The sequence below is a fragment of the Trematomus bernacchii genome, unplaced genomic scaffold (assembly GCF_902827165.1).
Source record: "Trematomus bernacchii unplaced genomic scaffold, fTreBer1.1, whole genome shotgun sequence".
Taxonomy (NCBI): domain Eukaryota; kingdom Metazoa; phylum Chordata; class Actinopteri; order Perciformes; family Nototheniidae; genus Trematomus; species Trematomus bernacchii.
This window is the reverse complement of record NW_022987589.1, coordinates 778,727-806,086: the sequence shown is the minus strand read 5'-3', so window position 1 is coordinate 806,086 and position 27,360 is coordinate 778,727. Positions and strand designations below refer to the sequence as shown.

At 38.7% G+C, this 27,360-nt stretch overlaps 2 protein-coding genes across 2 annotated transcripts; one reads left to right on the top strand and one right to left on the bottom strand.

The window, feature by feature from the left end:
* Positions 1-82: 82 nt before the first annotated feature.
* LOC117481376 (lysophosphatidylserine lipase ABHD12-like) lies at positions 83-7,269 on the top strand. The gene is made up of 12 exons (XM_034129047.1): positions 83-352; positions 1,272-1,374; positions 1,495-1,614; positions 1,731-1,761; positions 3,455-3,500; positions 3,741-3,870; positions 3,965-4,002; positions 4,112-4,191; positions 4,274-4,356; positions 4,842-4,920; positions 5,011-5,144; positions 6,782-7,269. The coding sequence occupies exons 1-12, from the start codon at positions 250-252 to the stop codon at positions 6,807-6,809; spliced, it is 975 nt and encodes a 324-aa protein (XP_033984938.1). The 5' UTR covers positions 83-249; the 3' UTR covers positions 6,810-7,269.
* An 87-nt stretch (positions 7,270-7,356) lies between these two features.
* pygl (phosphorylase, glycogen, liver) lies at positions 7,357-26,949 on the bottom strand. The gene is made up of 20 exons (XM_034129031.1): positions 26,642-26,949; positions 25,016-25,117; positions 23,542-23,620; positions 22,710-22,813; positions 20,890-21,021; positions 19,615-19,726; positions 18,386-18,468; positions 18,149-18,286; positions 17,288-17,380; positions 16,087-16,233; positions 15,658-15,821; positions 15,146-15,260; positions 13,847-13,948; positions 12,356-12,503; positions 10,366-10,424; positions 10,125-10,266; positions 9,406-9,613; positions 8,758-8,892; positions 8,591-8,657; positions 7,357-8,177 (listed from the first exon to the last, which is right to left on the bottom strand). The coding sequence occupies exons 1-20, from the start codon at positions 26,882-26,884 to the stop codon at positions 7,989-7,991; spliced, it is 2,562 nt and encodes an 853-aa protein (XP_033984922.1). The 5' UTR covers positions 26,885-26,949; the 3' UTR covers positions 7,357-7,988.
* Between the last annotated feature and the right edge of the window lie 411 nt (positions 26,950-27,360).

Here is a 27,360-nt window from a genome sequence, read left to right as displayed (position 1 = left end):
GCAGTGCACGGTTATCAGTGGGGTGTGTTCTTGCAAAAGCGAGCCAATCACAGCAGCGGAAATGTTAATTCAGACGAACTTCGACCTGCTTTTGTCTGCATTTCACATTCACAACAGTCATGCTGCCAGGAAGAGCTCAGCAGGCTTTTCTCTCAGCTCGCCACTGAAACCAGGAAAAGGCAACACGACACAGAACACTGAATCTATTTGATTATTTCTGCAGAAAGTAAGTGTTTGAGCCGCATCAGGATGAAGAGAGCTGCGTGTTTCCTGTTCTCTGTGTACGCAGCAGCTCCTGTCATCCTCTACCTGCTGCCCTGGATCCTGGGACATGTCATATTCTGTCACTTCTGTGAGTAATGCATGTTTACACTCAATTAACAGCACTCCATCTGCATTTGCATGGATACAGTCACAGAAAAAGAGCTGTTTGCTAATGCAGGAAACCACATGGGTGATGCACAGTGTTGTGTGTCAAAGAGGTTTAATGTGTTATTATATTTCTAATATATATTCAGAAACACACGGTGGTAATATATATGTGTCCTCTGCAGGGGACATGACTTTGAGGCCTTATTCCAGGACTCCCTTTTTAAAGAGAGGCTGAATATTAATGTGGAAATAGGATACTCTTCCTGTTTAAATAAAGTTTTTTTTTAAAACACCATGCACGCAGTTTTAAAAGAGTCCTCATGAACTGTGGAAATTGGATCCTAGCTTTTCAAATTAAAAAAGATTTGAGGATGTTTTGTTTACTTATGGAAGTTGTAGATACAATAATAAATATTACAAGCATATGTTTATTCTAAGCCTTGAAAAATACATAATTTTGACCGATTTTCTTCACCTTTTCAATTATTTAGTTAGTTAGGCAGAAATATAATTCTTAAAGAGGTTATTTATATTATATATTTTATTATTTATTTAGGGAGAAAATACAATAATTGTTTAAAATTAAATGAGCATAACAATGGTTATAATAGGGCCCCTTTTAAGATTTTATTTAGTTTAATTCTACATTTATGAAAGTCAAAAGTGATGTCTTTAAACTGATTTGTAATAAATAAAAAATATTCACTTAAATTTGATATAAAACAGAGCAAAAACTATAAAACAAATCAATATTTTCTGACATTTCTCCATGAAAAATCACAACAAAATCAAAACAATTGTTGATTATTTTTCCGTCAATGGACTACTTCATATGCTCTGTAATATGTTGGTATATATTAAAACCCACACATGACACTGACCTTGCATGCTCTCTGCAGTGAAGTTTCCATTCTCGGTGGATCTGAGCCGCCCTGCAGACGTCCTGAACCACACCTGCAACTTCTACCTCAGCCCGGAGGAGGGGGTCTCCGTGGGGGTCTGGTACGTCCTCTGCTTTCTCCAGTCACCTGAACGCACCACGAGCCTTTTCACTTGGCATTTCCTCCTTTATCTGCACACAATAACAAACGTCTTAACCTGGAGTGTCTTTGTGTCTCTCAGGCATACGCTTCCTGCCAGCCAATGGGAGGGGTCCGTGGGTAGGGGCCCTGAGTGGTACCGGGAGGCCCTGGGCGACGGCCGGCCTGTTATTATCTATCTCCATGGAAACTTAGGGACCAGGTGTGTGTGTGTGTGTGTGTGTGTGTATGTGTGTGTGTGTGTGTGGGGGTAAATTGGTCCTAATGGAGTCTGTGGGGAGGTTTGTTTATATTCATATTCTCATGTTGTTTCCGCAGAGCTATACATCACAGAGTGGAGCTGGTGAAGGTACGCTTCTGATTTAAAGTACCTTTTACTCAAATAATTGATTTAATAAGGTGTTTTTAGTGACATTTTTATTTAGAGAATAATACAAATCACTGCTCCTTCTTTGAGAGATTTTTGTTTTATTATTACATTTCAATTTCTTCATTGCTTATTTTTAAAGTAAAAAATGCTCTTTTATCAAACAACTTAATAAAATCTACTTTATTTTTTTTCAGGTGAAAATGTCCTTTAAATATAGGATTGGCATTATGTATTCTAATCTCAGCACGGCAGGGACATTTTTCACAGGAAGTCGGTTTGGCGAGAGTGAAATCTTGAAAAAATTCAGTCCGAAATTTCCCAAAAAAACCACTTCCAATTAATATTCTAAATTTCACTTATTGTTTTTCCACCTTAAAGGGGACCTATCATGCAAAATTCACTTTTTCATGTCTTTTATACATAAGTATGTGTCCCCGGCAGAGTCCTGCATCGGCTCGGGTGGTATTTTTTCAAACGCTTTTTTCCGGGTTCGGTTCTGGGTAAAACAAAGATGATGCGGGTCGGGTCGCGGGTGTTGCATAATAAATATATTAAAATAATAATAATTTAGTTTAATGTTTAAATCCTCAGACCTCTCCCCCGCGGGACCGCGCATAATCATAACCTCTGCACCGCATCAATCTGCTGCTGAGCGCGCCACATTCGAAATGGCTGAGGTGAAGGCGGAGCTCGGAGAATACAGCATTGTCAATAACACTTCCTCAAGAGCGAAATCCAACGTCTGGGAGGCTTTTGGTGTCATCCTAGATGGAGAAAATAACCAACATCCCACGCTTTTTGAGCCAAATATGCAACTGCGTGTGTTAATAATTGCACGTTTTCACTGCTCATAGGATATGCGGGTTCGGGTCGGTTTGCGGATCGTGTGCCGACGGGTTGGGTCGGTTTGCGGAACTAATTGACAATATGTGCGGGTGGCGGGGCGGGTTCGGTATTGCACGTCGCGGGTGCGGGGCGGGAGCGGGTCTTGAAAATCAGACCCGTGCAGGACTCTGGTCCCCGGTGTGTCGGGGAACTCACGCAGCGTCAGAAAATAAAACCCTTTCTCTTTTCCTCCGTACCCAAATCTCTAAAAACGGGGGAACAACGAGCGGATACAGATTTGCTGCCGATATGACGTCAAATCGGCGGCGGACCCACAGAAAGTTGCTATCAGAAACAATGCCTGACGTAATCTTGTCTTTGTTGACATTAGCATGTCGCTAACACTCAGAGCTAACCTGTACTGGAGAGCACATGTGTTTTAAAAAGCAAGAAATAAAAAAAGGAACTCACCTTGTGATAAACCCGCAAGAGAAAAAGCATTTGAGCTCCATACTGTTTCAGAAATAATCCTTGATGTGGTTTAGAACAGGATGGCGTTTTATCACAGCAGAATTTAACTTTATCTCCGGTAGAATTCTGATCAGGCATTAGCTCCGCCTCCTCTTTTCTTTTTTTTAACCGAAGGACCCAAAATCCGCGTTTCTCTAACAGCTGGAATAGAGGGGTATGAGGGATTTCTAAAATGCATGATCTGTTTGTATTTTGAGCAAAACACATCATAGACATGTTTTTATATATTTTGATATATCTGAGACCCATACTATATGTCTTAAAATAGCATGATAGGTGCACTTTAAGATAAACGTAATATTTTTGTGTGTTTCAGATTTTAAGTGCTGCAGGTTACCACGTCTTATCTTTAGACTACAGAGGTGAGATGCTTAACGTTGTACTTCATATGATAATTGTTCTGTTAAATACAGGTCTAATTTTTATTTAATATCAACCCTTATGTCATTTTTGGGTTCCCACGGCCCTGTTTAAACATTCAAAATACATCCTTCACATCGTTTTATAAGATAAGACCTTCATTGATCATACAGGGGTTCTCTTCTGTAATCGATGTCCTGATATAATCCTGATTTTAAATATTTTTATCTCCTTTTTTTGAGGTTTTGGAGACTCCACTGGAGAGCCCAGTGAGGAAGGGTTAACCAGGGACGCCCTCTGCCTGCACGACTGGGTACTGCAGCACAGCAGGGGGGCTTCAGTGGCTCTGTGGGGACACTCTCTGGGATCAGGGTGAGATTATACACTTTAACATCCACTCTGCAGCAAAACAACTACTACTGAGAGGATAAGACACATCTAACACCTACTCTGCTTCTGTTTCTAGAGTTGCAACCAATACTGCAGTGCAATTACAAGATCAAGGTGGGTTAGAGTCTTGCATTACAATAAATAACTCAATTCTCAAGAGTTAAAATGTAAATGTAATCCTCCATGCATCCATGTTTTTATTTTTTTGCTGTCTTTATTTCAGGCTCTGCTGTTGACGCTGTGATTCTGGAAGCTGCGTTCACAACAATCGGAGAAGTGGTCGCCATTCATCCCGTCACGAAGGTCCGTCTGCACACTAGTATTTGTATTCGTACAGAAATTGCTAAATATTTTTAACAGTTTTTTTGTATACGTTTCCTTCCAGATGTACATGTTCCTGCCAGGATTTGAGAGCTTGATTTGGAGCATTTTGAACATGAACAATATTGTGTTTGCTAGTGATAAAAAGTAAGTGCAGTAATAAATACATTACAATTATATTTATTGTTTTTATTTCAATACAAAAAAAGTAAATACGACTTTTCTAAAATAGTTTGGTTCATTTATGCATATGTATATTTTTTTTAAGATAAAATATATACATTAATTTATTTTTGGATATACATTTATTGTATAATATTTTCTTTATAATGCCATTTATTACATTTTTTTGAATTAATTGTATATATATATATTTTTTCTATTTCTTTAACTGTCCAGTTATCAACCGACTTGCTTTAATTGTTTATTTTATACATTACTCTTCTCTTGTCACATTTTAAAAAAAAAATATATTAATTATTCTGGCACTTCTATGACTACATACATTCTTTCTTATGCCACCTTTTTTTAAATCCAAAAGAGGTGTCGGAAAAATAATGATAAATTGCACCAAATACACATTTAGCTAATAAATCCTCCCTAAATGAATGTTTCCCCCCTCATGTCCCCAGTTTGGAGACGGTGAGCAGTCCTCTCCTCATCCTGCATTCAGAGGACGATCACATTGTTCCCTATCAAATGGGGCTGAAGGTACACTCTTTATGTATGCCGTTGCATAATTTCCTCGTGCATATTTTGCTGCTTTCTTGTTAAATAACTTTGTTTCCTCTGTGTCTGCAGCTGTACGAGATATCCCTGCAGGCTCAGAAACAGTATAAAACAGATGTCCAGGTGGAGATGATTTCCTACAGCGCAGATCTGGGGTACTCCCACAACAACATCTACTTAGACCCAAATCTGACCAACAGGCTCGGGTAAGTTTCATTAAAGGGGACCTATCATGCAAAATGCACTTTTTGATGTCTTTTATACATAAAGATGTGTCCCCGGTGTGTCAGGGAACTCACGCAGCGTCAGAAAATAAAACCCTCTCTTTTCCTCCGTACCCAAATCTTTAAAAACGGGGGTACAACGGAGCTGATCCAGATTTGCGTCCGATATGACATAATATCTGAAATGTGGACCCACGGCCCTATCAGAAAAGTTGCTATCAGAAACAATGCCCGACTGTTTTGGACGTAATATGGTCGGTGTTGACATTAGCATCGCTAACACTCAGAGCTAACCTGTACTGGAGAGCATGTGTGTGAAGAAGCAGGAAATAAAAAGGAACTCACCTTGTGGCATAACCGGCGAGAGAGGAAGCCTTTGAGCTCCATACTGTTTCAGAGAGAATCCTTGATAATCCATGATATGGCGTTTCATCTCCGCAGTATCTGCTGGTAGAATCTCCCGCATGAGCAGGCATAAGCTCCGCCCCTCTTTATTTTAATCAATTCTTTTTTTTTTTAAAGCTTTATACCCAGAATCAGCACTTTTGAAACAGGAAGTGAAATAGAGGGATATGAGGCATGGCTAGAATGGGGGATCTGTTTGGTATTTTGAGCAAAACACTTCATAGACATGTTTTTTATATATTTGTATATATCTGAGACCTTGCCTAAAAATAGCATGATAGGTGACCTTTAAAGCTGATGTAAATGTGTGCAAAAAAACTCGGATTATACTGATAACTTTTCTAACAAATAAAGAAGTTCTTCACTCACAAGAAAAATACATCGTATGTTCATTTTTAGGTTCATATTATTTTGTGCCTCTACTATGACACCCATAATTCTGACCTTTTTCTCTCAAATTTGACTTCTCTCACAATTTTGACACTTTTTCCAGATATTTGACTTGTTTTCTGAAATGTTGAATATTTTCAGAATTTTGGCTTTCCTCTCAATTTGGATATTTCTTCAGAATTTTTGACTTAAATTAAGGTGGCCGGACATCTCTAAGCGTTTGACCAATCACAACAGAGCCGGTCAGCTAACCAATCAGAGCAGACTGGGCTCTGGTTTCAGACAGAGGGTGAAAAGAGGTGCTGCAGCACAGGCAGTATGAGAAAAATAAAGAGCTTTTTGAACATTAAAGCATGGAGACATGTCCCAGTAGAGACACTACATACTGATATACACCTGCACATCAGCAGGAGAGGACTCTTTAAAGTAGAGACACTAGATACTGATATACACCTGAACATCAGCAGGAGAGGACTCTTTAAAGTAGAGACACTACATACTGATATACACCTGAACATCAGCAGGAGAGGACTCTTTAAAGTAGAGACACTACATACTGATATACACCTGAACATCAGCAGGAGAGGACTCTTTAAAGTAGAGACATTACATACTGATATACACCTGAACATCAGCAGGAGAGGACTCTTTAAAGTAGAGACACTAGATACTGATATACACCTGAACATCAACAGGAGAGGACTCTTTAAAGTAGAGACACTACATACTGATATACACCTGAACATAACAGAATAGGGCCCTTTAAGTGTTTTTCTTGTAAACAGTGTACATATATCTAAATCCTTCATCTGGTTTTGTTGCAGGAATTTTCTACAAACCCTGAGAAAGTAGAGCGTCCTGCGGAGAAGTAAAACAACGACGAAGAGATTCCAACATACAGATTTATTTTTGTCACACAAACAAAAGCACTGATTATACAGTTTAAATTACAGAATACATGTTTGTTTAACACTGAGAAAAAGCACTTTAAATCATAAATGAAGTTTTTTTTTTTCCTTAAATGATACTGATGTAAATGCATGTTTGTTCTGCCTGCAGCACACTCAGGCTTTGTCGCTCATTAAATGCAGCATGAATTTGCAGGAATGTAATTTAAATCCAGTTTATTTTGCTGCTCTGTTTCTGACGTCCCACTGAACTCCAGGAATATGATTAAGTTATTTAACCCCGCTCTTATTCCACTGTATGTGTTGATGTTTTAAAGACTGTAACAGACATTTATTTAATGCAAGTGCTTTGAATGTACGGAAGCCCTGAGAGGCAAGCAAGAAATAAAACTGGTTATCTGTTATCTAAGTGTGATCTTAAGTGTTTCATTCCCTGTTAGATCTAAAAATATATGTATTTTCTTTTTGTGAAACAGGTGGAGAAAAAAATGTTGGCATGTTTATTTTTTACATTTTTTCTGAACTATGGATAAACAAACATTTTAGAAAGATTCATTCCCGCATTTATCAGTGAATTAAAAAGTAACAGTTTGTTATTGTAATACTCATTCCAGCCACCAGATGGCAGCACTACCCCATGCGCTCAATAGGACTAAAAGCATTGAATTTCTCCTACGGTTCTCAAAGAGGAGAGAAATATTAATTTGATGAAATGTATTCAAAGTAATTAGTCTTGTAAAATTAAATCATTGCTAAAAAATAAACTAATGAGAAAGAAAACATTTAATTTATTCAGGAAAACTTACCGACCCAAAAACAAAAATCCTATTTTCATGGATGAAAAAAAAGCCACCTGTTTAACTTATGAAAATAATAACAAATGATGGACTATTGTTTATTTTTATTTCACCAGCACTTCAGTCATAAAACACGAGAGAAAGCATTTAAATCAGCAAAAAACATTCTCACTGGCCCTTCAGGGCTTCCGTAGTTTCTGTGCTTTGACAATAACAAGATGAGATTTTTAAAACACCCACAGTTATTAGAAGAGAATTAGTGAGAAATGGAATAATAACAGATTTAAAGACAGAAAAGTTAATAATGTCTAAACGCAGAGGCGGCCTCACATCTTCCTCAGAGCTTTGGCCTTTTCCACCACGGCCTCCTGCGGCTCGTTTGGGGGGGGGATCTTCAGGTCGGTGGGCTGCACCCCCCACACCTCGGTGGCGTACTCCTTGATCGTGCGGTCGCTGGAGAACTTCCCCGTGGCCGCGATGTTTCGGATCACCATCTTTGTCCACTCCTTCGGGTTCTGTTGCGGACAAAAAAATTAATTCATAAAAAGAATCAATAATTATTACATGTAGAAAATAAAACGTTATAAATAATTAAATATAATTTGAAATTACAATTATGTTTTTTTAATCTTTAGGATTCATTTTCTTCCCGATTGAACATTTTAATCTTGCTATTATTTTTTAAATGTTATGCTGCCTTTTGTAATAATGTTTTTAAATAAAAATATTTTTATAAATTAAAAGAAATTATAAAATGAATTTCTTTTTTATTAAGAAAGTATTTTTAAGAATTAAATTACAATTTTTGTTTGATTTATCTTAAACTTAATATTTTGCTTCCTGCTTGATCATTTTAAACTTGTTACTTGTTCTATATTCCCATATTGTGCTTTATAAAACACAGGTGTGTGTCAGAGGTAAATGTTACCTGGTACAGCTTGCTGACTTTCTCCTGAGCCTTCATGTAGTCCTCAAAGTCTGCAAACACCTTGAACCTGAGGAGAGACAGAGGGAATAAATACATTAAGTCTAAAAGGGTTCATCACAAGACACTAGGAACCCAAAAGAAAGGACATATGAGTGAGTGTTTCTCACCGGTCGTATTGGAAGAGCATGTCGGTGACGTCTTTGAACAGGTCTGGGTTTTTGGGGCAGAAGAACCCGCTGGTGATCTGATCCATCACCTGCTTCAGCTCCGGGATCCTCTTGTAGTACGACATCGCATCGTACCTGAACATAATCATAACACAAGTTAGTATCGATAAAGATATGTACTTCATCCCACATGTGTTCTGCATTTAACTGCACCACTGTGTCACTTTTAACAAGAGTGCAAAAATAGCTGCAGTTATAATACCATAAGGTAAAATGCTAGTTTTAATATGTGAAATAAAAAAATACTATGAATAACAATTAATTAAAAAAAAATCAATGTATTTAAATTGAATAAGGAAGAGTTATTAGGTGCAACAATTACTGTTATTAAAATAAAAATAAATAACAAAATGTTATAAGATAAATTGTGTGCAAAGAAACTGCAATCTTTTTTTAAATAAAAATTATATTCCTTATTTTTTAAAGTGCAATGACGTTTAATATGTGCAAAAAAACTACTGTTAAATAAAGAAGAATAGGATAAAAAAGATACTTAAATAAAAAAAATAATGGTAAAAATGTGAGTATATCAAATGTGCAAACATATTTCCTTTGACCATATACAATTATTTTATAAAAACCAGTCACCCCTTCTGGTCCATGTCGGCCACGTCCTGCACCCTCATGCCGAAGATGAACAGGTTCTCCTCGCCCGCCTCCTCCGCCATCTCCACGTTGGCTCCGTCCATGGTGCCGATGGTCAGAGCGCCGTTCAGCATGAACTTCATGTTCCCGGTGCCCGACGCCTCGGTGCCCGCCGTGGAAATCTGCTGCGACAGGTCGGTGGCCGGGATCACTGAGGAGATAAGATAAGATAAGACTTTATTTATCCGGAAGGAAATTGTTTTGCCAGAGTTACAAAAATACAATAAACACAGCAGCATAATCGTAAAACTGTACACTAAAAGTGCCGTAAAAAGAGCAATTAAATATCTACACTACACGAGGAAGACAGGAAAATATGACTATAATTAAAATTGTATTTATTAGGTTTGACCTGCAGGAGCTCAATGTCAGACAGAGGAGAAGGAGAAAATACATTCACATTAAAGGAGGGTGGGTGATCTTCTCCAAAAACATATCATATAATAAAACAACTTTCTCAAAATGAATACTTATTTTGCTGAAATTCTCTTTACATCCTCATAGTACTTGTTGAATGTTTTTCTTATTATTTTGGGATCATATTAAATTATACAAATAAATATTAAAAATGATACCACCCCCCCCCCCCCCCCACCAGGAGCAGCTGTATTTAAAACCACCCTTGTGCATGTTTTAATAATAATAAAGCTGTGTTTGGTTACCTTTCTCAGCCAGAGACACGCGGTAGTTCTCCAGGAAGATGACCTTCAGCTTGCTCCCCACCACCGGGTCGTTGTTCACGACCTCCGCCACCGACGTGATGAGGCGGATGATCATCTTCGCCATGTGGTACCCGGGGGCCGCCTGCAGGGGGGGGGGGGGGGGGGGGGGAGACACTCACTGTTACTCTGAACCATCACACCTCTGTTTACTTTTCAACATTTGAGGTGCATGCTGGGATACCTTCCCCCCGATGATCACGGTCCGCGGGACAAAGTGGGCATTAGGCTTCATTCTGATGCCTTGAGAGACAGAAACACAACATTTAACAGTGAATATATAGAAATATAAACTCATTAAAGTACATACTGTGACCTCTTTGCAAATTAGGCAATGGGTTAGGAATTCAATAATCAATTTAGGATTTTTGTTGCTATATTTCAACACATTTGTCCGATAATCACATGTCTTTTTTTCTACTTAATTGCAGAATATCATTGAGTGTCTCCTGCAGCAGAATAAAACGTTATCTACTGTTATAATTAAAAGCCACTTGCAGATGCAGACCATTTTTATTTAGCTACATCATCAGGTAGAACAACATATGACAAAATTCTTAATTAACGACATAACAACCATCCTTAACTGTACCTTGTGTTGTTTGCTATTAGCACACATTAGCATGCTTATCTAAGATGGTAAACATTGCAAACATTATTTGAGCATGTCATCATGTTAGCATGCCAATATTAGCATTTAGCTCAAAGCAACACTGGTAGCAAGACTGTAAACTTTTGTCCTAATAATTGAATATTCTGTTGTTCTTTTACGCAATGTAAGGACACCGACCTCTTTGTGATGAATTAATGAACTAGCAATAATAGTTCGGAGTATTCCAAGTAAGGAACGTTTTTTGTTGCAAGGAAATTCTGCATTAAAAAACTCTTGTTTGTGATAGATCTGTCCTTATGTTATATTTTGCTGTTCTTTTATGCAACTTATGGACACCGACTGGCCTCAAGCCTGTTTTTCAGGTTTCAGGCTCGAAAATGACATGCCCAGAACAAATGACTATAACTTCACTTCTAAAAGGGTTAAATTAATAATCTTTTTCTCAAAGCAAGGTTACATCTGTGAGATGGATGTAGAAGTGTCAGAATCAATATAGATGTTTCTGTGTTAGAGTGAATTCAGATGCAACATAGTAAAAAAGTGTAAATTCTTACCTCCGCCTAACAAAAAAACGTTACTTATAGTGAAAACCACCCTTGGATGATGGGTTAGTCGCCTAAAAGCTTTAGGAATCCAAAGTATAACATATAATAAGTACCCTGTATCAAGATTGAGGCAAAACAAGTGAAAATTGACCTTTTTAGAGATATTTAGGGGAAAAAAGTCCAGGCGGAATAAGCTTTGGGCACATTTGGGCACATTTGGGCACATCTGGTTCCATCAGTGCCATTTGACCTTTTTCAGGTACCAGACTGTAAAAATCATTTTATAACATTGAATCATCACTATAGTTATTCATTCCATCAAAAAAAAAAAAAAAAAAAAAAAAAAATTATTGTAAAATTTAACCTGCTAATTATTGTCATGGATTTGAAAACTGATGTTGTTTATTTGCTATGTTCTGGCTGCTAGCTCAGTGAATTCTTGCCTGCAGTGATGGGGTGTATACCCATGGAATCTGTGGAATCTCAGCTTTCAGATGATGTGTTGTTTGTGCAGAAAGTATAATTATAAATGATCATTTTTGTGAGTTATGAGCAGAAATAGCATTAGTCCGTATTTGCTAAGGGCTCATTGAAAGGCTTCTTGTGGGAATTATTATTATTATTATTATTATTTTTTTTGTACAGTCAGTTAGCTGAGTTTCTTCCCGTCAGCTGGGTGTGGAACATTAATAGTTTCATAAATGACACTTCAGAGATCACACTGGTGCTAGCAGATGTAGCATTTTCGGACCCTTCGGCAGGTCCGTGGGGTTTAACAGTGAATGCACTGTAGAAATGATTAAGAGGAATATTCTCAAGTAAGGAAAGTGAGCAATAAGGTAAATTGCATGTTGCGTAAAAACTGATTTCCTGTTTGTCACAGTGCATGGAAAATTCCCACACTTGATCTAAAGTCAGATGCATCTCACTCTCTGTTTTGACTTGTTTTAGAGCAGGGGTCAGACTGGGTGTTATTAACGCTTGTGAAACCTGGTGCTGAGTGTTTCTGCACGTACGGTTGTACATGGCGATGATGTGCAGGCAGTTGAGCAGCTGCCGCTTGTACTCGTGGATCCTCTTCACGTGGACGTCAAACATGGAGGACGGGTTGATCTTCACCCGGTACTCATTCTCCAGGTACTGAGCGAACTTCACCTTGTTGTCCTGAGAGAGAAGCAGAAGTACGTGACTTGGCAGTTGATGACTGATGTGAAACAACTGAGTCAGAGTCCTGTCCTGACACGTACTGACATTAAATCTGCGAGATGCAATGATGAGTGTGATGTCTATGCATGCAATGATGTGCAGAATGAGACCGCTACAGGAAGGCACTGACTGTTCCTGTTGAAATGCATGTTTTCATGGTGCAACAGGACATTTACAACCAAGCCTGCTCTCTGCGTGTATGGCAACATCATGCAAACAGTAGGCTAACAAAAGAAGAGGAACCACCAGTTATTTCTGCAATTTATCAACAGTTACACTACTTTCATATCAGAAACAGCTTCTAAATCTATTTATGCACCATCTGTATTCAGCTTATGTACACAGTACTGAACTGTTCCTTTTTTTGGGACACTTTCTGTACAGTCTAATCAAATAAATACTTTGAATATTCAGAGGTGGGAGTAAGTCCTACATGTGCAAGTCATGAGCAAGTCTCAAGTCTTGACCTACAAGTATCAAGCAAGTCCCAAGTCACTGTGGTGAGAGTCAAGCAAGTCACATGAGTCTGACTCGAGTCAAGTCATGTGACTCGAGTCCCCACCTCTGTGAATATTGGATGATTGAAACTCTTTGCAATGCAATTAAGAAGTTAAAAGGAGTCTCTGGAACTGCTAACAACTCATTTGAAAGCCACATTTTTTTTGGAGCTACTGGTTTGATCTTTGACAATGATGTTTAGAAATTAACCTATTGTGTAGTTTGGTTATTATTTAAAATCCCTTTGAAATGAGGTTGAATAGAGGAATAAAGTAGTTTTAAAATGTAGTGCTTACTTAAAGTGAACCTATCATGCTATATTTGAATAATATAGTATAGGACCATACCTATATAAGGCATATTTATACTTTTTTTTTTTCAAAATACCAAACAGATCATGCATTTTAGCCATGCCTCATTTTGCTCAATTTGACCATTTCTAGCTCTGTTTTTGCAAGGGCTGATTCAGTGAGAACAGCACCACCTACAGGCCTGGCATATGTACTACAGCGTCTCCAGCGCTTTCGAACGGCAATGGCCGTGGCTGTCTCCTCCTGATTGGTGGAGTTGGCCCAATAGCCGTAGCGCCACCGTCCTGACGTCAGGACAGTGTTCAAATCTGGATCAGTTTTTATCAGATCCGTTGCAGCCCCTTTTTTAGAGATTTGGGTATGGAGGAAAATAGAGAGGGTTGTGTTTTCTGACACTTGGTGAGTTCCCTGGAACACCGGGGACACATATTCATGTAGAAAAGACGTACACAAGTGCATTTTGCATGATAGGTCCCCTTTAAATAAGAGTACCTGTTTGACTCGGGAGATGTCCCGGATCAGAGCGGCATCATCAACAAACTGTATGAGCTTCTTCAGCTGATAGAGGTCCTTCACATAATCCTCCCCAATCACCTGAAAACGATTAGACATCACAAAAATAAGTGTTTAATATACTCCACCTCATATTTATTACTGTCATTACTACAAAAGACTCAGGAGGAGGCAAAGCTTTTTCTATATAAAGAGGAATAAATATCGACAGCTTGGCCTCTCAAAGAAAAATAATTGGGAACAATAAAAAAGGTTATAAATTAATTAACATACAAAATCTATAAAGGAAAAAATGAAAAGATAAACAAAATGCAAAAAGGTTATTTCAATGAAAGTGTGTATTTAAAAAAAAATATAAACACTTTAAATATATAAGAAAATAAATGAAAATTCTTATTATAATATTTTTATATTTTGTGATTTCCACATGTATTTTTATATCAGTCAATTTGTTTGTACTTATGAATTATTATTTCTCTATATATTTAAAAAATGGTTCAGCCCTTCATTAGTACTAGATTTAAACAAAAGACAAATCGACTCCTGAGGCCTGTAGTACGAATCCAGTTCAACTTAACCTGGATATGTTTGAGTTAGCCGGCTTAACCCAAAACAAACGCGCTCTCGCTAAGCGGTCCTACGACGCTGGTTATCAACTCGGTAACTCAAGCCAGGGTTTCTCTGTCCGACAGTGCGCGTTCACATGAAAAGGGCGGGGCTAGCAACATTTGACCAATCACAAACATGGACAAGCGTACTGACAGCGCAGCGTCATACTTCCTGAATGAAAAGTGAACTTTAATATTAGTCAAATATGAAGAAGTTAAACTTTAAACATCCATGACTTAAACACTTTATCCAGGATCAAAGCCACATAGCTGCACCTGCAAGGTGAATACAGCTGGTAACAGAGAAAGCGTTTGAATGCGTACATTAACAGGTTTATGATATCACTGCCCCGTCCAAGACACGAGTGGATCTGACTTTAATTACATTTGACTCGGAGCAGGTTAGCCGTTCAGCATAAGTTACCATGGAGATCTAGCCCGGTAAGAAGAGAACCAGCGTCGTAGGACCGGAAACCCAGAGTTTACCCTGAAGTTACCTCGTTAAGCGAAAATCCGGCTTCGTAGTACAGGGCACTGGCCCTCCATGATTTGTATTTGTATAAAGATAAGATAAGAAGTACTTTATTGATCCCAATTTTGGAAATGATTGTGTTTGTTTGTGTAGAAAATATACATGTTGAATCTTTTGAATGTTTATTTTTAAACAGACCTCAGCGATGAGCTCGGCCAGCCCCGGGTTGCAGAGCAGAAGCCAGCGGCGCGGCGTGATGCCGTTCGTTTTGTTCTGGAACTTCTGCGGCTCCATTTCACTGAAGTCACGGAAACTGCGGGAGAGAAACAGGAAGGGTGGTTGCTTACTGTGTTTCATTGTTTTGTATAAATAACAAACTGTTTTCAAAACAGGTTTGTTACTTTAGTTTTAATCTGCGTTTCATTACATTTATTAGAGCACTTTTCCGAACGCTCAAAGCGCTTTACATTACATATTACACAGATCAGACATGTGACAGTGAATACAGCAAATTAGGTTGAAGAGTCCAAGGACACAAAGTTATGGGTACTTTTTACTTAAGCCCATACTTCTTTACTTTTACTTATAAAAGAAGTTTAGTCAGTACTACTTATTTTTGAGTATTTTTAAACATGAGTGTCTGTACTTGAAAAAAAAAAAGCTACATGTGTTTTCACGAGTGTGCGCGCGCGCGCGTGTGTGTGTCTTACACGTCCGTCTTGATGATGTTGGAGTGTATCTCGGCGACTCCGTTGACGGCGTGCGATCCCACGATGCACAGGTGCGCCATGTTCACCCTCTTACAGCCGTCCTCTTCGATCAGAGACATCTTCCTCAGTTTGTCCATGTTTTCTGGGTACAGGGTGGCAATCCTCTGCAGACACACACACACACCTTTAAAGTATCACATGTATGTCTCACAGAAGGGTTACATCTCTCTCTGTTTGCAGTGTCTGAACCTGTGCATCGAGGTGGATCGATGTGTTTAATGATCTGCAGATGCAAACCATTAAATATGTGTACGTGTTAATTTACACATTGTCCACTTGATGCAGACATCAAATACAGTGATTTTCAAAATAAAAACTATTTTAACTTGGTTTCCTTGCATGCCATATTTGTGTTTGTTGTGTTCGTACGTCGAGGTGCAGCTGGTTGATGCGGTAGATGATCTGCAGATGTCGGGGCAGCAGCTTCTCCAGCAGCTCCACGGGCCAGCGCTCCAGAGCCTCGGGCAGCACCGTGTGGTTGGTGTAGGCGAAGGTCCGCTGGGTCAAGCTCCATGCCTGCAGAAATCATTTTACACTTATTAAATAATACACCTTAACTTTGCATGTATGGAGGCATAAGAGTGCCGTAAAAAAAGGATGAAGCAGTTAATACAAATGTGGAAATATCAAGGGGGATACATAACATTTAAAAATTGAGAAACGCAATAAATAAAAGAAACTGTTATTACATGAAATAATTAAAAACAAAAATAGAATAATTTACTGTACGTTCAAAACCATAAAAGAACGCATATTTTCTGTGTGAAATAAATAAAGTCTTATAATTATTATTTTCATCTTTTCGTATTATAACTCCACACGTTTTATTTAATAATTCAATATTTATATATTTTCACATTCATTAAAGGTGGGGTAGGTCATTTTGGAGAAACCAGCTCGAGATCGCTAGAATTTGAAAATACACAACTGGAGAAAATCTGCCACTTCCTTACAGAGACCCTCCTCCAACACACACGAACGCGCACATGACCAATGAGGGCACGAGAGAAGTTTGTGCACAGATGGAAGGCTGACAGGCAGGTAGGCCATCCAGTTATTTTAGCCGGGCCGGCTCAGATGATTGGTCGTGCTTTTTCCAGTATTACAGCTTCCACAGATGACATTTCTTTATGGATTTTTTGTCAAAGCACTTCAGATATTCATTGCTATCGGGATGTTAAGAGCATTCCATGGAATATAACAAAAAGTGTATCTCGAGCCGGTTTCTCAAACTTACCTACCCCACCTTTAAATGCACTTATTTATTCCACTAATATTTTTGTTGTCACTCTTACATCTCCATCTGGAACTGCATGCAGCTTTATCTAAACATTTCCGGCTTTCCCGATTTCTATTTTACATCCCAAATGTTGCATCAACAAACTTCCTTTTCTTGTCTGGATGTTATTTCCTAACTTTCCACATGAATATGTTATTAACCATTATGCAACACAGGAATAATCCTTCTGTCATCATGTTGTTTTAACCTTTTGTGTTATTTGCTGCGATTTCCTAATGTCATCCGGTTTCACTCGAGTAACCCTCAACAACATTTTTAAATCTGACTCACCGTGTCCCAGTCCAGCTTCTCGATGTCCACAAAGATCCTCATGAGCTCAGGGATGGCCATGGCCGGATGAGTGTCGTTCAGCTGGACAGCGACCTGGAAAACACAAAATAATCATAATAACGTTTTTATTTATTTTACCTCCTATACGTAAATGAAGAGTAAAAGAGCTGCTGTGGGACCTTAAATGGTTTCCGTTTCCTGGGGGATACATTCATTTACAGGGTGTTTCCATGTGTAAAATGGGTGTAATAACTGTTTAATTACAGTCTAATAGGGGTGTATTAATGTGTAATATTGGTGTAGTTACGGTGTAAAATGGGTGTAATGTAGAAAATAGCAATCATTACAATTTCCAAAATATTGAATGCCCATTTAAGGGTTAATATCTGATCTCCCTTTTGAATGAAAGTCAATTGCATAAGATGAGCCACACCTTTTCACAATATCACACCATTATATCTGCAGAGTTTCTCATACTGAAAAAACGCAGTTGCACAACCTTCAGTTGGCCGGTGTGGTGCAGGAGTTGTGTAAATAAATATTTCATCAGTACGTTTTTTCAACAGTGTGTGGGAGTTTCTCATTGTTTTCAAGAGTGCACTTTCCTCCAGCACACCTCTCACACTTTAGATTAGATACACTTTATGATTTTTTAAATTGGTAATTGTTTTGTTACAGCAGCAGCATGGTGACAAGGCAAAACAAAATATATAGTATCTATAGAATAAATAATATAATGTATACACATAGGATACTGTATATATTATTAGAATGTGGTTAATAGTTGCACTAATTAAAATGTAAATAGAATGAGGGAAATTGTGGGCAGATATTTAACTGATAACTGATTTTGCAGCTTACTTTGTCGGGGAAGCTCTCGAAGGAAGTCCGTCCAGGCGATCCCTTCTTCGTGGTCTTGAAGCGTCGGATGATGTCCTGCAGCGTCGCCGCCACCACAAAATACTCCTGCTTCAGACGCAGCTCCTTCCCTTCAAAGAACTACAAAATATATAAAACACAGACAGAGTTTAGTAGTACCACTTCAACATGTACTGTATTATGCACATTTCTGCAAATACATCAACATATTGAACTCACATTATCATTGGGGTAAAGAACACGGGAGATGTTCTCCGCCAGATTTCTGTCCAGAACCGCCTCGATGTAATCTCCAACATTAACTGCAGACAGGGGAAGACCATTTTAGTTACCTTGACAATAAAAAGTGGTGCAGGAATGAGTCCTTATATACCTTACATGAGTCTGCACTTTATCACTTCCTGTCCCCTGGTCTGGATGTCAATAGTTTTCTGGATGTGTTTTTGGTCAAATACGTCAGTAAATACCCCACTGGTGATCTCAAAAACGTTGGTTGATAACAAGTGTCTAAATGAGACGACTAAACGTCATCACGCCCAAAATTAGCCACCTTTAGCTTAGCGGTGGTGACGTGAAGTCATATGACCTTGCTGTAGTTCCTTTATAGCCCAACATTAGCCGCCCTTAGCTTAGCGGTGGTGACGTGAAGTCATGTGACCTTGCTGTAGTTCCTTTATAGCCCAAAATTAGCCACCTTTAGCTTAGCGGTGGTGACGTGAAGTCATATGACCGTGCTGTAGTTCCTTTAAAGCCCAACATTAGCCGCCCTTAGCTTAGCGGTGGTGACGTGAAGTCATGTGACCGTGCTGTAGTTCCTTTAAAGCCCAACATTAGCCGCCTTTAGCTTAGCGGTGGTGACGTGAAGTCATGTGACCGTGCTGTAGTTCCTTTAAAGCCCAACATTAACCACCTTTAGCTTAGCGGTGGTGACGTGAAGTCATGTGACCGTGCTGTAGTTCCTTTAAAGCCCAACATTAACCACCTTTAGCTTAGCGGTGGTGACGTGAAGTCATGCGACCGTGCTGTAGTTCCTTTATAGCCCAACATTAGCCACCTTTAGCTTAGCGGTGGTGACGTGAAGTCATGTGACCGTGCTGTAGTTCCTTTATAGCCCAACATTAGCTTTTTCTTCAGAAATCATACAGTGGTGTTAATATGTGGACATTATCCTGCTGAACAAAATGTGTAAGTATCATAAATGTCCAATCCAAAATCACATGGAGAGATCCCATTGGACCAGGGAGATGCTGCCTTCAGGTGCTTATAATCTAAAGTGCATATTAAAGTCTACAGGAGAAGAAAACTGAACCTTTGAGCAACACAGACGTCTCTATGCAATGTGCCTGAGTTGCAGCAGTTTCCTTCTTTCTTGCAGAGTTTTTCTGTTGAAATGAATGTTTTGCAAAAGTTGGTTTACATCAGAAATAGTGTAAACCCAGTGCACTCACAGTCCCTGAGGTTGAAGTCGTTGGGCGCCTTTGCGGACCACAGCCTCATGGTGTTCACCGTGTTGTTCATGTACCCGGGGATGGGCGTGTCGTACGGCATCGCCAGAACCACCTGCACAAACACAGGCAGGAAATAAAGTCTCTGTAATCTCACCCAGAGGCATGGGTAGGGAAGATGGAAGAGAGGAGACATGCTTTAAGACATCCTGATTTATATTCACAATACAACTATAAATTGTAATGAATTGAAAATTGAAATGTTGACATAAAGTAGTATAAATAAATAGATTTGTCCATTTAATTAAAATGTAAATAGCCAAGAGTAACTCCGACATATAAATGACAAATATAATCGTTTTCAGTTTTTATTTTGTAGACGTTGGAGTGTCTTTGTAGTCATTTTGTGTCCTTTCGTGGTCATATTAAGTCCTTTTGTATGATTTTTTGGTTATTTGTTTAACTTTAAAAGATGTTTGTGGTTGTTTTGCGTTTCTTTGTGGTCATATTGTGTCTTTGAGATTGTTTGAAGTCTCTTTTAAATTGTTCTGCATCAGCCAAACGGCTCGCTGCACCCGCACTGCGAGGGGGACCCAAGTTCCCATCAGCAAAAACACGTGGGTTTGCTATCCTGGCTCCAAAATGGTGGAATGAGCTCCCCATTGACATCAGGACAGCAGAAAGCTTACACATCTTCCGGAGCAGACTGAAAACTCATCTCTTTCGACTCCACTTCGAGCGATAGAACTGCTAACAAAGCACTTATATACTAATAAAGGACTGGCTTATCTAAAGCCAGTTGAGTAGCACTTGAAATGTTTTGGCTCTATGAAACCTGATTTACTTATATGATTCTATTTTCTTCAAGTTTGTATCTTCTTGGTCGAATGCACTTATTGTAAGTCACTTTGGATAAAAGCGTCAGCTAAATGAAATGCAATGTTCTGCATCTGTGATCTGTTATCTTTTTGTATCATTCATTCGTAGTTTGGCCACTTCTCATAGCCGTTCACTTCATGTCTGTTTGTGGTCGTTTTGTGTCACTCTGTAGACAATTAACATCTCCCTAAAATCATTATGCAACTCTTTGAGTCCTTTTGAGAAGCTTTGTAGTTGTTTTTGGTCTTTGATGCTATTTTGTGTCTCTATTTTGCTGTTTCACATCTTGTTCTTATCCTTCTGTATCGTATTGTTTTGCCCCGTCACATGGTCATTGCGAGTCCCAAAGTAATCTCTTTATAGATTATATTTTGCTGTTGTCGTTTTACGTCTGAGTACCTGAGTGTCGACCCATTTGGACCCGTCTTTGGTCTCCTCCACGTGTCCGTAGAAGTGGACGGGCAGCATGTACTCGGGGCGGGCTTTCTCCCAGGGGTTCCCGTGCCTCAGCCAATCATCGGCCTCCTCCACCTGCACAGGTCACACAGGGCAAAGGTAAACAGCTGTTATACAATACAACATCCAGAGAGAGAGAGAGAGAAGAAGTGTTGAGCAAGACACCAGCACTTATCTGACCTCTGACACACAGACAACAACACAACACCTGTACATTTGATGTTATGAGGTCCATATGCAGAATAAAATGCACCAACCTTCTCTTTAGGGAATTTCATTTCTTGTCTCTTTATATTGGATTGATGTCTCTTTGTAGTAACTTTGTTTCCAATTGTGGTTGATTTACTCTTTTTAGTCAATTTATGTCTCCTTAAAACCTATTTGTAGTTGTGTTACGTCTATTTTAGTTATTCTATGTCTCTTCATAGTTGATTTGCGTCTATTTTTTGTTGTTTTATGTACCTTTATAGTTAATTATGTCTCTTTAAAGTAGATTTATGTCTCTTTATAGTCATTTTATGTCTCTTTTTGGTTAAAATTATGGTTATTTTTTGTCTCTTTGTAGTCTTTTTGTTTATCTTCATGTCTTTATGTTTAGCTTCTCTCTTTGGGGTGGTTTGTGCCCATATTCATGTGTCCTCTGAAAAGCTTCATTATGACATAACATATTGGACTTCAGAGAGAAAGAAGAAGAATTGAGCAAGACTCTAAAACTTATCTGACCTCTGCACACAGCGCTCTGAGGTCACAAAAATGTTTCAGTTCTGTGATTTATCAAGTTATTATAATGCTATACTAGATCAATAATTAGATTAGATCTGATATAATTAATTTAAAAGCACCCACTTCCACTAGCAGCAGGATTTAACGTGTAAATTCATCCTCTGGTGAGAAAACACAGAGTTTAAATCTAGTTCATGGTGCGCGTTTACTCTGAGGGGTGAACAGCAAACAGCCAGCAGGATTCAAAAGGGCAAAGGCCTTTAGTTTGAGAATCTCTTATCATAAAATACGCAATATTTATTTTGTTTTCTTCATCTAAAACCGCAGCCGGGAGCTTGCACCACTGCAGTCTGTGGAGCACGTTAATGATTATCTTTAATGTAATGTGATGTAATTCATTTCTACTCCAACTCCTAACCAGCAGCAAGAGCGTGTTCACAGTCAGAGATAAGAAAGGGTTGAATCTAGTTATTTCAGGTAACTGAGTTCATAAAAAATGTGTTTTAAAAAGGTGAAAAAACAGGTAATTTAGAGCTGATAATGTTTGGAAAAATAAAGTAAGGCAGACATATAAGAGAAGGATCATTTCAATGTTGTGTTGCAAGAATAGTATCAATTATTTTATGCTAGGAGTTTGATTTATTCCCAACGTTTTGATGTCATTTCTGAAAAAAGTGAGAATATTTTTGAGATATTTTCTTCTTATGTCAATGAGACGCGCACGAATGCACATTTATCAAAGTTATTGAAGCGACTGTTATTTTATATTGATTGTTGTGATTTTATTTATGTCTTAATGTGTGCATATGTACAAATGTGTATGTTGATTGTATATATATATATATATATATATATATATACACAATCAACATACTAAAGAGTTCTCATGAACTAAGTTCTCATGAACCTTTGTGGGAAAAGTACTGCGGTGTGAAAGCGCCTTTTGATGCCATAAGAAACGTTGTGATTCGTAAAGACCAGTTGTGATCATCCTGCAGTGATCTTAAGCTCTTCAGCAGGTATTGTTTCTCTGCAGTTACCTGCCAGCCGTCCTTGATCTTCTGGTTGAAGATGCCATACTCGTACCGGATACCGTAACCGTACGCTGCGAGCCCCAAAGTGGCCATGGAGTCCAGGAAACAGGCTGTGGAGAAAACACTTCATAAGTATACATTAAAAAAAAATACAAAAATATAAACTCTTCTGCTGAATAAAGGACACACAATGTCAGTTAACTGATTGAGTAATGCTCCTCCTTCTGTTGCAACATGGCTGCGGCTGCTTTAAACGTGAGGATTTTAAAGGACAAGTGCAAAATATTTTTATTTGTATTTTATTTGATTAGATTGATTTCGAATGTGTAAAACAATAATACACAAATTTAACATGAGAATTATTATACAATACAAAATTAAGCAGTGTCAAATTTATATACAAAAATATTACTGATTCTAAATTATATATAAACAAATGATTGATGATACATTTAGAAGTTATAAAAGAGTGTTGTTGCACCACAGGTAACATGTTTAAAAGTAATAGGTCACTTTAATATTGTAATACAAGAATTACAAGATATTTTAAGCATTTAATTATTTAGTTAGTATTATTGTATTATTAGTTTTTCTTTTGCAATATTTCACATGTGTCTGTAAAACACTTTGAATTGCCTTGTTGTGGTAAATGTTCTCAGCAGAAAGGCCTAATTCTCAAAATGCCAAATGTAAAAAAAAAGAAAGTTTGATGCCTGACTGTTTGAGTTTGAATTGCCTCCTTGTTCAAATGTGCAAAACAAATAAACTTGACTTTCTCTGTCTTTTCATTGAACCGTTTCAGAGGAGTTGAGATCAAATAAAATGTTTGTTTGTTTACCTGCGAGTCGGCCCAGGCCTCCGTTCCCCAGCCCTGCGTCCTCCTCCATCTCCTCCAGCTCCTCCATGTCCAGCCCCAGCTGCAGGGACAGAAAAACAACAACAACTTTTAAAACGTTTATGCAAAAACAGGTAGTCACGGAGAGCAGCAGAGTCATGATGCATGTTTTAAAGGTCACCTATTATGCAAAATCCACTTGTTCATGTCTCTTCTACATCAACACGTGTCCCCTCTTCTTCATGTCTCTTCTACATCAACACGTGTCCCCTCTTCTTCATGTCTCTTCTACATCAACACGTGTCCCCTCTTCTTCATGTCTCTTCTACATCAACATGTGTCCCCTCTTCTTCATGTCTCTTCTACATCAACACGTGTCCCCTCTTCTTCATGTCTCTTCTACATCAACACGTGTCCCCTCTTCTTCATGTCTCTTCTACATCAACATGTGTCCCCTCTTCTTCATGTCTCTTCTACATCAACATGTGTCCCCTCTTCTTCATGTCTTTTCTACATCAACACGTGTCCCCTCTTCTTCATGTCTCTTCTACATCACCATGTGTCCCCTCTTCTTCATGTCTCTTCTACATCAACATGTGTCCCCTCTTCTTCATGTCTCTTCTACATCAACATGTGTCCCCTCTTCTTCATGTCTCTTCTACATCAACACGTGTCCCCTCTTCTTCATGTCTCTTCTACATCACCATGTGTCCCCTCTTCTTCATGTCTCTTCTACATCAACACGTGTCCCCTCTTCTTCATGTCTCTTCTACATCAACACGTGTCCCCTCTTCTTCATGTCTCTTCTACATCAACACGTGTCCCCTCTTCTTCATGTCTCTTCTACATCAACATGTGTCCCCTCTTCTTCATGTCTCTTCTACATCAACATGTGTCCCCTCTTCTTCATGTCTCTTCTACATCAACATGTGTCCCCTCTTCTTCATGTCTCTTCTACATCAACATGTGTCCCCTCTTCTTCATGTCTCTTCTTCATCAACATGTGTCCCCTCTGTGGAAAGAGACTCTGAAAGTTTCAGGAACAAACATTCTCTCTCTTTTTGTCCTGATCCATTTCTATAAAAACCTGTCTGAAAATGAGCTGATCCGATTTTGGCCACTTTATGATGTCATAACGATGTTTTGGCTTGTGTAACCATTAGCCAATCAGCAACCAAGGTAACCCCCACCCCCACCTTATCACCTGAATCTCCTCCTAGAGCACCATTGAGTTCTTTTTAACCAAATCTCTCTCAGAGGGGCGTGGGGAGGGGCTCCTTATTTTCATCTAAAGTAACAGACAGAGAATCAGCACTTTGGAAACAGGGCTGAAACAGAGGGGATTATGGGATGCTGCAATGATCTGTTTGGTGTTTCAGCCAAACAGTTCAGAGACATGTTTTGTATATACAAAAAAACCCTGTATAATAGAGGACCTTTAAAGTGTGTGTTTGTGGCTGTTTTGGTGTTCTCTGACCTGGTAGATGGCCTCGTCGCAGGCGTTCTGCAGCCCAAGGTTGATCATGGTGTTCTGCAGCGTCCGGCCCATGTAGAACTCCAGAGACAGGTAATACACCCTCTGCTCAAACAAAACACTTCATGTTACCATGCATGCACATACCAAAAATAAGTTAGGTTGCAGGGAAATACAACCTTGTTGCAGCAAAACTGGAACAAGAAAGCAAACCAGGAAGCAATGACCTACAAACTCTTGAAATCTGGTAAATCTGGAATGTTTTCAGCAGCAGGAAACATTGCACAAGATGGCGTCTATCCATAATAATGTTTTTAAATAAACATGCAGAAGAAAATGCTCTTTGCTATGAACGCATGCTTCCAAAACAAACACAAACAATGATGCCGGGAGACTTTTAGATGCAATGCAAGTGAGAAGAAAAATATTTAGTTAGTACTTCTTTTCAAAGACTCTTTATACTCGTTTCTTTACAGTCATCTCTCTGCAGATGTGTTGCAGCTATCTTTGGCTGTTTTGCATCTCTGTGTTTGAATTGCATCTATGCGTCATGTCTCTTCGGAGTCATACTTCATCATAACTTACTTAATTACTGTAACATGTGTCATAGAAGATATTCAAGTGTACAAAATCTATGTATATTTCGTGAGTTTTTTTGAAATTGTGAACATTTCAGATGTCAAAAACATTTGTCTTTGTGATTGAGGTAAAGATGGAACATGTTATTTTGGCTAAACATCCACAAATATCAAAATCAACCAGTGCATGTTCTGCCTGAAGCACACAAATACAAAATACTTCTGTCCTTAAATCGTACGCTCTGATGTGACACACCTACAACACAGACTTTATCAGGATTTTCTGTCTTAAACATGTTAAAAACACATTTTAGACTATTGTTATCTGTGTTTTGGAGTAAATGTGGACTGCATATTTTCAGTATGAGATGTAATTTGGATCTTTGTTTAAGTTTTCATGTGTCTTAGCTTAAAACATGCAACAACTATATATATATATATATATAGTTCCAGTCAGTGTTTAACACAAATGAGAGCCTTGTTTCAGGGTTGTGCAATTTGACGTGACTCAAACATTGAAACCATACACTCTTTGTCCTTTCTAGTTTCGTGATTGGTCCTTTTTCGTGTCTGTTTTTGATGGTTTTTGCATCTCTGGGTCCATTTAAATGTCTCTTTGTGGTCATTGTGAATCGTTACATGGAACATTTTAAATTACAAGAATACAAAATAGTTCTCTGTTTGATCAAATATTTTAACAGGAGACACCTACATGACATTTAAGATTCTCAAACATATACAAAACATACTTTTGTTTGTTTTAGTTCAGTTCTATGTCTTGTTCTGATCACTTTTTGGTCGTTTTTTCTACTACATTTAAATGTATATTTGTGGTCGTGGTGAATCGCAAGATAGAACATTAGTTGTTCTTATAACAAAAACACGAAATCTATTAATAGGACACACCTACATGACAGCCTAGTCTCCGGATTTCACACTTTCAAGGTTCTCCAAGCTGTTAAAAACATACTTTATATGACTTTTATCTATGTTTTTGCGGGTTCAGAATTCTACTCTGATGCATTAGTGGACTTTATATCGCCAGTTTTACCTTGGGGTCGGCCTCGTAGTAGAACTGCTGGGTCCGGATCCAGCGACCCACCAGGTGGTCCCTGACGGTGTGGGCCAGGGCGAAGTAGTAGTCCCGGGGAGTGGCGATGTTCCTGTCCTTCACCAGGGTGAAGTGCAGGTGTCTGTTGAAGCCCTTCTTCAGCTCCGCCACATTCTCCACTCCCACGATGCCCCTGATGCTGATCTGCTTCCTCTTCTCCTGGTCTGTGAGCGGGGTGGCCATGATGAGGCTGGGGTGTGGGGGGGAGCAGCAGGTGTGTGCTGTGAGGCTCTGCAGAGTGAAGTGCAGAGAGAAGGTAACATGGTGGAGGTTTTTACAGCTGGAGGCTCCACCTGCTGCTGCTGCTGATTGGTGGTTGCAGGAGGAGGGGTTTCCTCCGCAACACACACACTGCAGGATCACAACAGGAAGAGAAAGTGTGTGCAGAGTTTCAGATGTGCAAACAATAAGGTGCTTTTATTCAAGATCTGTTCTTAAGTTTAGTACATTAAAGGTGATAATAGAGTTGTTGCACTACAGATAACGTGTTTGCATGCAAAACATACTCAGTTTAAAGCTTATCAATCAAGACTGAACACGTTTCTGTTTCTGGTGTCTTTTAAATCTAAATATTATTAATATTATCTTATACAGAATACAGAACAGTGTTTTCTACTTCTTCTATTCCATTTAAACTTGTTTTTTCTATTCTCTTTACT